We start from the raw sequence: 12,582 nt of genomic DNA on the forward strand, positions 1-12,582 counted from the left end.
ATACTGTGTAGTCCTGTATTGGTGGTTGGTTAAGTGTTAGGCAATTATCAGAGAATATGCAGAATCTGTCTAAGCCTTTCTTGATCAACCCCATTACACTTTGGCGATCCTGCAAAATGTTTCGGATCTGTTCCCTACCTGTGGCGTAGAGGACTAAAGTGTTTTTGATGACAGAGGAGGATGTTACAGACCTGCTATATGAATTTCGACATTGGGAGTCAGAAGAGGAAGAAGGAAATGATTTGCTAATCAGATTTCGCAATTGGGTAACAGAGGAAGAAGAAAAGCAGGAGTACGACAGAATTTTTCTGCGGGAGTACTTTCCACAATTGCCTAGGGATGTGCAGAAGTGTATTAGAATCAAAGTGGTGATCCTCTTCCGGTGCATTCATCCGGTTGGCATATATGATCTCCCTGTAAGTTGGTCGTTTGTGAACATCCGGCAACTCAGGAGATACTTGGAACTTCGGAGGAAGTACGCTCTCAGGCGACAAGCAACTGGCAAGCCGACTTAATGTATGAGTGAAGAGGAGGATGGTCGCCAGTCTGCACAACATCCTTATTGGACACGTTTTCGTAGCAGGCAAGGAGTAGGTTCATCCGCAGCAATAGAAGAAGAGGAGGAAGGCTGTCAACCGTCAACTCCTGAAAGGCAAAGTAGTACTTCTTCTGGCAATACCGAAGATTTTGAGCAACAGAATGAGGAGATTTTTAATCTAAACCTGCAAAGGTTTGTGGGAGCATTAGCAGTCAATCAGGTTTTTAGACCAAGAAGGCTGCAGTTTCAAAGACACACACCACCATTACCATTTGACCCTTTGAGACAAATAAATCAAGGACAAGTACCGGTACCAGTACAAGTGAATCAACTCCAACCACAACCTGTAGTGATGGCTCAACCAGTACCCAACCCGAAAGTGGGGGCGGCTAAGTTCAGCGGGAAATCCAAGGAGGATGCTGACAGTCATGTGGGGCAGTTTGAGACCAGGTGGATGGCAAGTGGATACAATGTGACCATAATGATGCTACCAAGAAGGAGCATTTTGCTGCCACATTGCAGGGGAAGGCAATGGCTTGGTTTATGCAGTATGGTATTGCAGCTTTTCCAACATATGAAGCATTAAGAAACAGATTTTTGGCAAGATTCAGGGAGGAAAAGACCCCTGAGGATATCTTGATCAAAATGAGAAAGATGAAGCAAAGAAAATTGCTAGTGGAAGACTATGCTCAGAAATTTAGAAACCTCAACAACAGATTGTTGGCAGCACAGAGGCCATCATTTGAACAGTTGGGCGATTATTTTTGTAGAGGATTGAATCTGGAGCTGCGCAGTTCAGTAGCAGGAAGAGGAGTGATCAACAATGAAGCAGATTTCAATGAGTTGGTGGAAGCAGCCACAAGGGCAGAAAGAAGGTATGGAAGCCTTGAGAAGAGAAAGAAATCTTCCAAAGGGAAGAATCAGATTCAGAGGATGAAGAAGACGATGAAGAAACAGATGACTCCTCAGATGAGGAAGACTTAGAGTCTGAAAAGGATTCTGATGAAGAAGATGATGATTGGTCAGAGAAAAAGAAAAAGAAGAAGAAAAGTAAGAAGAAAAAGAAGAAATCCTCCAGGCAGGAGAAGGACAAAGAGAAAAAGGGTAAAAGCAGGGAGCAGACAGTTCCTGGAAAAGAAGACATCAGTCAGATGATTGTCAGTCAATTGAAGAATTTGGGTCTTACAAAACTGGGTATGCCAGAGAGGCCTTATTGTCAAACATGTCAAGTGTTTGGCCATAATGATGAAAGATGTTGGTACAATCCAAATTATCGGGGACGCATTCCAGAAAGGGTGCAGCAAAGAATGAATCCACCTGCAGCGAATGTCATGATTGCAAGAGGGCCTCAGGGAAGGCCACAGAATTTTAGAAACTAGGGAAATTCAGGTCCTATTCAGAGACTTCAAGCCCAAGAAGGGTGGGATAATCAAAGGAATCAGGATAGGATGGGAGGAAATTTACCGTGTACCTATTGTGGAACACAAGGGCACAGACAGGGACCTGAATGCACCCTGTAGTGCAAACACAGGAGTGAGAGGGGGATCCCTATAGTACAATATAATAATAAAGGCGGCCAGCCTCAACAAAGGCCTCCTGCACAGTTAAATGTTGTCATGTTGGAAGAAGAAGAACAGGAATCTGAAGAGTTCCTGATGAATGCCAAAGTGGAGCCTGATAGGGCCCGGATGCCTAATGAGCGCTGCTGTGGAAGAGGGGAATCAAGCAACCTGTTCCAATGTGATTGTACAGAGAGTGTTTCGATTGAAGGAGTTAAAGAGGGGGATAATGTTCCTGGAGCTATGGTGGTAACCAGGTCGTCAGGAAAGGTAAAGGGGGATAAGGTTCAGAAAAAAGAAGAACAACAACCAATCGACTGGAAGGTTCAGGACCAGATTAGAATGGGAGTATTGAAGGAGATAAATAAAGTGAACAAGCGACAGGAGGATAAAAGAAGGGAAACTCAGGAAGTCCCTGAGGCAATAGTAAGGTATCCGGCGGACAGAATACAGGAAGGAGTTGGTAAAGGACATGATCAGGCGCTGACTGTACAGAAGAAAGCTGCAGTCAAGATGTCTGAGGAGTTTTTTGATGCATTAATGGAAGCACCTACTCAGATCAGTTTGAGGCAGATTTTGAGTTTGGTACCAAGCTTTGCAGACCAATTCATGCAGAAGTTACAACAACAGTATGGGGGAAAGAATCCGATTGACTTACAGACAGATGAAGATCCGGATCAGGAGATTGAGGTAGCAGAAATGCAACCTGCAGATGTTGATTACAAAGTTCCAGTGATCAGTGTAAAGATGGAGCAGATATTTATGCCAGGAGTGTTGATTGATGGAGGATCAGGAGTGAATGTACTTCCAGAGGAAACATGCAGGAAGATGAACCTTACCTGTTGGGATCCGGCACCATTTCAAGTGAAAATGGCAGATCAGAGGAGGATCCAGCCATTAGGGATTGTCAGGAATAAGGAAATTGAGATTGGAGGTCTCAAGTTTAAAGTCAATTTTGTGGTGTTGCAGTTGGAAAAGTCTTCTCAGTCATATCCTATGATTCTTGGGAGACCTTGGCTTAGAGCAGCAAAAGTCAAGCAACATTGGGGAGCAGATTATGTGATATTGAGACAAGGCAAGAAAAAGGTGAGAATGAAGATGGTGGCCAGCAAAATACTTCCACCTGATTGCAGACCTTTGCATGCAGAAACAATCAATATGGCTCCAGAATTGGAAGAAGATGAGGAAGAGGAATTTTTGAGCGTAAATTCTTCTATCATTCCAATATTTGAAGTGGATGTACAAAATATTGCAGAGAAATATGTAGCTAATGATCCCAAGGTGGAGAAATTGAAGAAAAAATTGGGCAAGAGAAAGCTGTTTCCTGAAGGATCTGATTTGGAGGCAGAACAGAAACAGGCAGAGATCAGGGCAGAGAAAGATTTTGAGGAATATCTTTCAAAAAGTTCAAGGGTAAGGGAAGATGATTTGGAAGACATGGATCTAGGAACAGAGGGGAATTCTCGGAAGGTCAGGGTTAGTGTCAATCTGGATCAGAATTTTAAAAGAGGACTGCAGGGTTTACTCAGGGAATACAAGGATGTATTTGCCTGGCACTACAGTGACATGAAAGGAGTGGATCCAGCTTTCTGTGAACACAGGATCAACTTGAAGGCTAATGCAGTCCCAGTGGTGCAACAAAGATACAGATTAAACCCAAGTTATGCTAAGCAGGTGAAAGAGGAATTGGACAAGCTTTTGGCAATAGGTTACATTTACCCGGTTGACAAGGTGACATGGTTATCTCCAATAGTGGTTGTTCCAAAGAAGAATGGGAAGATCAGGGTTTGTGTGGATTGGAGGAAGCTGAATGCTGCCACACTGACTGATCCTTTTCCACTTCCATATTGTGATACAATGTTGGATGCGGTTGCAGGACATGAAATGTATAGCTTTTTGGATGGTTTTAGTGGCTATAATCAGATCAGGATGGCAGTGGAGGACAGAGAAAAAAAAGCCTTTATTACAGAATGGGGAGTGTTTGCTTACAATGTGATGGGGTTTGGATTGAAAAATGCACCTCCTACTTTTCAGAAGTGGGTTCAGCAAGTGTTTGCTCCTTTCTTGACAACTTTTATGAGGGTGTTCCTGGATGATTTCAGTGTTTTTGGGAGAAAAGATGAGCATTTGGGACATCTCAGGCTCTGTTTGCAGAAGTGCAGGGAAGCTAGACTTTCTTTGAACCCTGAAAAGTGTGCATTTGCAGTAAGCAGTGGGATTCTTTTGGGACATGTGATATCAAAAGAAGGGATTGCCATTGATTCCAGGAAGGTGGAGGCAATTCTGAAGGCACCATTACCTAAGAACTTGAAGCAGTTGTCAAGGTTTTTGGGACAAGTAAAGTGGCATAACATATTTTTGAGGTATTTGGCATATGTTTGTCAATCACTGACAAAGCTTACCAAGAAGGATGTACCATTCTTATGGTCTACTGATCAGCAAAAGGCCTTTGAATTATTGAAGAAGATGTTGGTGGTGGCACCAATTCTAATTTCTCCAGATTGGAATTTTCCATTCCATATATTTGTGGATGCAAGTCATTGTGCAGTGGGAGCAGTCCTGATGCAAGAGAGTGAGAAGGGATGGTTTAGACCTATCTATTATGCAAGCAGGGTGCTATCCTCTGCTGAAAGGAACTATTCAGTAACTGAAAGAGAAGGTTTAGGCATGGTTTATGTATTGAAGAAGTTCAGGCATTACTTGTTGGCCAATAAGGTGGTGTTTCATGTGGATCATCAAGCTTTGATCTATATGGTTAATAAACCACAGTTGTCAGGCAGGTTGGCAAGATGGGTTCTTTTACTTCAGGAATTTGACTATAGTGTGGTGCATACACCGGGGAAAGAGCATGCCATTGCAGATTACTTGAGCAGATTGGACACAAGAGAACCACCAGATGGAGTGCCTGATGAATTACCTGATGCAGGACTGTTTCAGGTGGTGACAGGTCTGATAGCAGAAGATTGGTATGATGAGATGTTTCAGTTCTTGGTGGAGGGTTTTTTTCCAGAAGAGATGACTTCAGATAGAAGGAAGAGGTTGGCATTGAGGAGCAGATCATTTATGGTAATATCAAGAATGTTATACAAGAAAGGAATAGATCAGGTGATCAGAAGGTGTGTTTTAGGGAAAGCTGAACAAAAGGCAGTTCTTTCAGAGGCTCATTGGGGCAATGCTGGAGGACACTTTTCTCATGAAGTAACTGCTAGAAAAGTATTTCAGGCAGGGTTATGGTGGCCAAGTATTCATAAGGATGCTTACAACTATTGCAGGCAGTGTTTGGTCTGTCAGAGGGATGGAAGGCCAAATGATGCAGATAGGATGCCTTTGCAACCAGTGGTACCACTTGAACCTTTTCAAAAGTGGGGGTTGGATTTCATGGGACCTATTATTCCTTCTGCAAGAAATACTCAAAACAGATATATTCTGGTGGCTACTGATTATGCAACAAAATGGGTTGAAGCAGTGGCACTAAGGGATAATACTGCAGGTAGTGTGGCAAGATTCCTCTATAGGAATATTATGACCAGATTTGGGTGTCCTGTGGAATTGGTTTCAGATCAAGGAGTACATTTCCTCAACAAAGTGATCAAGAAGTTGACTGAGTCACACCTGATAATACACAAGAAGTCTACAGTGTATTATCCACAAGCAAATGGACAGGCAGAGAGTACTAATAAGATCCTGATCAGAATTTTGAAGAAGATTGTGGAGGACAATAGGAAGGATTGGGATACAAAGCTTGATTCTGCTTTGTGGGCTTTCAGGACAGCTTTCAAGGTGACAACAGGTTAGACACCTTTCAGGCTAGTATATGGACTAGAAGCAGTAGTACCAATGGAATTTGTAGTTCCTAGTCTGAGAATTGCAGCTGAGCATAAACTGTCTCCAGAAGAGTCTATACCTTTCAGGGAGGAATCCTTGTTGAAATTGGAGGAGGATAGGATTCTGAGTGCATATTTGGCAGAAGCAATGCAGATTAGAAGGAAAGCATGGGTGTCTCGACACATTAAGTTCAATTTTTTTTAAAAAGGAGATTGGGTCATGGTATATAACAGTAAGTTGGGGCCAAGACCAGGGAAACTCAAGCTGAGATATGTAGGGCCTTATCAGATAGCAGAAGTCAGAGGGCCAGGAACTTTTGTGTTACAGGATGAAGTTGGGAACCAGTTTGGAAAACCACTGAATGGGTATCGGTTGAAATTATTTGAAGGGGAGGTTCCTCAAAAAGAGTGTCAAAATGAGGTGGGAATATATTTTCTCGATTCGGGGGTACGAGGTATTATGAATAGAGAAGTGAAGGTGGAGTGTGAGACCACGTTTTCGTGTTTTCAAACTGACAGAGGACTTGACATCTCAAGTAATAGTGCGTCAGCGTTAGTGCTCGCCATGCAGAAGAGAAAGAGTGTGTTGCTAGGTGAAGAGCAAGCCCAGCGTACGCCGCCGTTAGCTAGAGAAGCTGCAGATTTTGAAGCGATGGTGCAAAGGAGGGGGCTGAGATCGGCAAGGCCAAGCCCTGGAACAATGGTGGAGATCAACGATGAGGAAGAGGATGTACAGCAGCCGACACCGCTTCAAATGAAGGCCAGACAAGCAACAGAGCATCATCTCATGGATTTTAAGGTGGAGATCGATTCCTTCCAACCCAAACATGCACGATGGCTGCAGTCTATTCAGCTATTGGAGTATGCAGAGATGCCATGGACACACTGGCGTTTCACGACTCAAACAGGCATGATGATGGCGCAACTTATAGATTGTAATGGATTGGTGGGACACGGAGTTTACTTGTCAGCAGCATTAGTGGCGACAGTATTTGGATTGCCTGAAGGAATTGATAATGCGGTGGACAAAGCATTTGAGGAGGACATGGATGCAGAATTCGGGAAGAGTGAAGGTACTCGCAATTATTTTGCTTTGAAAAATGTGTCTGATGCAGAGAGATTGCAGCAAATAAAATGGTTTTTGGAAAGGGTCATGTTATTGGTGAAGTTGGATTACATATCAAGAGAGAATTATGCAATTCTCAGCATGGCAGAGAAGGGTAAGAGATTTGGATGGGCAACAATGTTGTATGAAAGAATACATTCAGAGGTATTTTTCAAAGAAAAGAAAAGAGTGCAGAGAAGTACAAAAGTGGGACCTTTGATTGCTGCAATTTTCATGCATGTAAAGAGTAATGGTGTATTGAGGGCGATGACACCATCAGGGTCAAGACAGGTGGCTGACAGATAGGAAGGACACAGTCAGGAAGTGTTTGGGTAGCATGAACTGTTGGATTCTGAGCAGATGATTGACAGGGAAATGAAGACAAAGAAGTATCATGAGTCCAAGACAGGCATATATAAGAGTATGTGGTCAGCAAAGTATTCACATGGTGAATGTATGGAAACTATGGGGTTGAATACAGATGTAGAGATTCCAAAATTCTGGGCTGAAGAGGAAGATGGACAGATAAAGCTTGTGGGGGCTCAGACAACTCCGGTGAAGCGTTCCATCAAGTTGAAGAAAAGAAGGTTAGATGTCGTGCAGACCAAGGAGACTGAGAGTGGAAAGAAGCAAGAGGATATCAAACAGTCTCTTGTTAAACAATTTTTTCAAGATGTTACATACTCAAAAGCCTTAGAGTCTGTAGAGATATTAAAGGAGTTTGTGGAGCAGCAGAACATGAACAGTGTACTTTTGGAGAGGGCAAATGGAAAACTTGTGGAGGAGAAAGAAGAATTGGCAAGGCAGTTGAGTAAAAAGACAATGACACTGGAGGAAATTGAAGAGTTGCAGGAGAAGCTCAAGGCAGCATCAGAGCAAAATCAGAAAATGGAAGAAAAGTTAAAGATGTTTCAGGGTCATTTGCACAGAAGAGAGAGCAATGCAAAAATGTACAAAGTGTGGCAGAATGAGTGGAAAGCAGTATTGACTATGGAGTTGGGGAATTTAGCAAATACTAATGTAGCTTTAGAAGCAGACAACAGGGTTCTGCTGAATAGAGTGGCAGCCTGTAAAGATGTGGAAAAGCAAATTAGAGAATGCACAGATGATGAGTTGTCAATTGATGGATGGTACTTGTCACCTGAGGAGGTTGAAGACATGAAGGCTCAACTGAGGAAGCAGGGAGAACAAATTTGGCAAAATCTGGGAGTCAGACTAGAAGAAGTGATGTCTAAACCATATGAAATATTTGCCAAAGAAGAAAACAAGGAGGAGTATGAGTTACTGAAATTTCAGTATGAGGAGTTACATGAAAAATATAACTCTCTCCTTGAGCAACAGTCACAGGACAGCAAACAGATTGAAAAAGAGGGTGTTCAGGAAGATGATGTACTAAAGACTCCAATGTTGGATACTTTAGTGGATACAATTGCACAGCATGTGGAAAAAGATAATCAGGAATTGGAAAAGTTTTCTGAAGAGATTGCAGATCAGGGGCAAAACAGTGTGGTTGCAGAAAAGGAGAAGACTGTACCTAAAACAAATCTGATGCAGCAGGTGCAGATTAATGAAGAAGAAAGCTTGCAACAGTTGATAGTAGATGATCAGGGAGATACAGAATTGCAAAATGTGGAGGACAAAGTTGAAGAAATGCTTACTCAAGAAGATGGTGTGCTGGAGGTTGAACAAAAGGAGTGATCAAGGGAATTGTGGGTTCAGGTCGCCAAAAAGTTTCTTTTTGGTACCACCGGGTGTGCCAGGTGGTAAAGGGGACCTTTACCATAATTAATATGCAGTCAGGGAACTCTCAGGATGACTTCAGATTCCAATCAGGAAGTCATCAGGTCAGAGTCAACTCAGGAGATAATCAAAAACCTATTAGGAAGTAAGTAGGAAAAGACATTATGTGAAAGGATGTAACTTTTCGTAGGGGCTTTTGTATCTTTTGTGATCTTCGATGATGTAAGGAAGTAAAGGGGATGACGTTGATGTGTGTGATGATGATGGAAAATGGAAGGCGGCAGTTATATCTATCTGTCTATTGTTTGTTCTGATTCTGATCTATGTCTGATGAATAACTGATGAAATCCTGAGTATAAATATGAGATATATGTATTCCCTTTGATCTTGTCGATGAAGTATCTGAAGGTTTGAAGTGCATACATACTGTGTAGTCTTGTATTGGTGGTTGGTTAAGTGTTAGGCAATTATCAGAGAATATGCAGAATCTGTCTAAGCCTTTCCTGATCAACCCCATTACAACAGCCATCATAAGACATGACATGTCGACCAAGCAAATCCGCTCTTGACTTCAATTCCCAACATTTCCGACTAGCAATATCACTTTGTTTCCCATTTTGATGCTTTGAATGGCATCATAGCTTTCAAGATGCAAGTATGTTTGTCAAGGCTAGGCATTGGATATATTATAAAAAATGCTTCCGCATCGGCCCACATTTGGCATACACATCGGGCACTACACTGCATTAATCCTGATGAGTTTGACTGATGAAGGCGACAAGGGTGGTTCCGAACCGGCCCTTGGTGATACCTAAATTGGCCATATCTTGCCAACTGAAACCCCAATTGACGTACTAGAAAGAACGACATGCTCCTGGATGTGCGCACTTTGGACCCATGCATTCCTTTCATCTTTGACCTTTTATCAACAGCTGGTCAATCCGGTACAGATCTGGTACTGACTCAACTTAAAACTGTCATAACTTCTTATACGTAGCTTCGATTGACAAGCCGTAAAGATAGGCACCCAGAGCCCTTCAAGTACTTCATCTTTGATGAATAAAATCCCAGCATTACCAAAACATCTTTTGGCCCTTAGAGCCCCATCTCGTACACTTTTTGCTTAAAAATTGGCTTGTTAGCAAGCCCTTATAACTGCTGAATAATCATGTAGGATTCAAATACACCTGATTGGCATCCCTTTGCTCATTCTCCTGTCATGGGAGCGGAGTGGCACGACATCCATTCCCTCTGTTCCTGCACAGCCTCCGGTCTGTGCCAACCAATCTTCAAGCTACATCTGCTATAAACACCTTAAGCTACTTATCATGAAGCTCACGTAGTTGGTAAAGACATGGAAAAGAAAAGAAGTTTTAAACCATAGCATCCATAGTCTAGCTCAATTATCTGGTAGTTGTCCCATCACAAACCCTTGAACCATAGGTGTCATATCTCCAAACCATTCAATTATGAAAAATGTGTTTAGTGAACCCTGCCAGACTCAAGTGCTCGAGTTAATTATGCACACGGCTTGACCATCAACTCGCTTTATGGAACCCTGTCAAGCTCAAGTATGCTTTACTCTTTCTACACACGGAATGCTCGTCAAGTCCTTTACTTCAAATTATGGTAGCAGAACCATCTCAAAAGATGTGAAGATACTATAACAATTGTCCAAACATGTCAACTAGGAAGCTAGCCATGTAAGCTTATTGATCATATAACCAAAAACACTTCTGTCTTAGCATACATCCAAAAAAAAATCTACTTCCAAGTAACCTGCTACTACAGGAAAATAAATGATATCCTTAATTCTGCAAGTTGCTCTTCAATAGCTCCCAGGATCAAATGGGATAATAAGAAATTGCCCCAATAGTGGAGCATCATAATATCCACATAAGCCTACATATCTTGTATCAATCAACTTCAAGCATTTTTTCTCCAAATATACTATTCTTGGATCTAGCAGAAAGAACCCACAATATATACCCAAAAATACCCGTCCATAGTGAACCTGCTTTTGAAGATCTGTCAAATCATCTGGTTCAAATACCATTAAGATCACATAGCATTGATGGGCTCCGCAACATACTAGAGATTCTCCTGAAGCATAATGCAACACCCTCATCTCATAAGATTTCGGTAACTTAAGGTCGTTACCAGCAAAAATTAAAGAATTCTGATTCCCTTTTACTAGTAGCCAAGACATCACTGATATAAGAATTTTTGGGAATAGTAACCAAATCCAGTCACATTTGGCACTTTGTTCAAATAAATGCAAAACCCTGTGAAATTTATGAAGTATCAAAGATGATTTAGCATCATCACCGCCTCTAGCTTCATAGCCATTAGGAAAAAGCTTAGGACTTTCTGGACTTGTATCATCACAGAGATTTGTACCCGGGATTTGAGTTTGATATTGGAAAATAGCTTTATCCTGAAAATCTTCATCCATAGCATCCTTGGGAAAATCACCCTTGGAAGTGTCAACATTCTTCAAAGCTATAGGAGTTGGCTCCTCTTGTAGCCCGTATATAAGCGTAGATGTAAAATCCATGTCAATATCCTGTTCACAATCAGCATGATCTAGGGAATCTTCAATAGCGTCCTCTATTTCTGCATCTGCATCCATGCTACTTAGCAAGCCATTATAAGTTTGAAAAGGTTCATCAGGCACCCCCTCTGAAGGGGTACATGCATCACAAAGCTCTCCTATACTGCTATAATGTTCTCCTTTAGAATGGGCCAAAACGCCATCAATTATGGAATCTGCTTCTGTGATAATAGAATCGGCAAACATATTTCCAAAAGCAACCATAGGTTCATTAGAATTTTCAGGTACATCCTATGTTAGGTCTGCAACCTCTCAGCTATTGTGTATATATTGGATTTATTTATGCAGTCATCTGTAGTAAACTTGTTGCCCTGCTCAACTATAGTGCCAATAGATCCTTTAGAACCCTGTAGTGGCTCATCTTCTTGATAGACTTGTTGAGAGCATCCCATTCCAAGGTCAGTAGCTTGAAAAATTTTTGTTGTACAGTCTAGCTTTTCACTAGAACCATTATTCAAGGTAATTTCCATGCGAGTAATCTTTGAAAAAAAATCATATAAATGTGTTTCATCATTGATTTCATTATGTACCTTTGCTAGGTTGCTCAAAATATGGTCCTTTGAAGTTGAATCTGCTATTTCCAAAGCTGTTTTGCCTTGGATTTACTTATTGCAGAAATATGGTCCCAAAATTGATCATAATTAAGGAACTGCATATGATCCCCTTCTTCTTTATAGAAAACAATATAGCTTTGTTCATTAATCTCCTTCATTGATTACTCGATAATTTTTTATCTTTCATGATCAAACCCATCTGCAAAATAGTCCCACTGTGTGGCGTATGTATCTGCCAACTCTTGGACATTATCTTTAAAGTCAAAGTTTACCACTTCTTCAAAGGTTGAAATCATCCGATCTTCAAGAATTCCTCGGCTCTTCATCTCCGCTTGATAGCATGCAAGGAGACCATCTGGATCATGTCCTTGAAAAATTCCATATTGTTCATGTACGGCATCAAGTGCCATCTCCGTTGCATCATCAAGCTGCTTTTTCATCTTCATAGCTTTTTTTACCTCTTGCAAACATCTTCGAACTAAGCCCAACATTTTTGACAGATATGCTATTGCTATAAGTTTATCAAATCTTTTGAACTTGTAATCTTCAATAAACTGCTTCAACTCCGCCGGAATTTCCATCTTGTCTGCCCACCCCGGCTCGTTTTGCATCAAGTTTACCAAGAATGTCACGGAATAAGTATTCAAA

The 12,582-nt window shown here is 41.5% G+C and overlaps 1 protein-coding gene across 1 annotated transcript; it reads left to right on the plus strand.

The window, feature by feature from the left end:
- The first annotated feature begins 2,154 nt into the window (after positions 1–2,154).
- On the plus strand, positions 2,155–8,724 carry LOC147436195 (uncharacterized). The gene is made up of 3 exons (XM_086488108.1): positions 2,155–2,787; positions 3,379–3,456; positions 7,891–8,724. Exons 1-3 carry the CDS (start codon positions 2,155–2,157, stop codon positions 8,722–8,724), a joined length of 1,545 nt encoding a protein of 514 aa, XP_086344234.1.
- Positions 8,725–12,582: the final 3,858 nt, after the last annotated feature.

This window comes from Adiantum capillus-veneris, chromosome 18, assembly GCF_014529385.1.
Source record: "Adiantum capillus-veneris isolate H3 chromosome 18, ASM1452938v2, whole genome shotgun sequence".
Classification (NCBI taxonomy): domain Eukaryota; kingdom Viridiplantae; phylum Streptophyta; class Polypodiopsida; order Polypodiales; family Pteridaceae; genus Adiantum; species Adiantum capillus-veneris.

What these genes read in the sequence shown, in the direction of transcription:
- LOC147436195 (XM_086488108.1), top strand. Translation starts at nt 2,155, where the DNA reads ATGTTGGAAGAAGAAGAACAGGAATCTGAAGAGTTCCTGATGAATGCC. An exon ending in ATCCGGATCAGGAGATTGAG is followed by an intron (nt 2,788 to 3,378) that starts GTAGCAGAAATG and finishes AATGATCCCAAG; the next exon opens with GTGGAGAAATTGAAGAAAAA. An exon ending in TGGAGGCAGAACAGAAACAG is followed by an intron (nt 3,457 to 7,890) that starts GCAGAGATCAGG and finishes GAGAAGCTCAAG; the next exon opens with GCAGCATCAGAGCAAAATCA.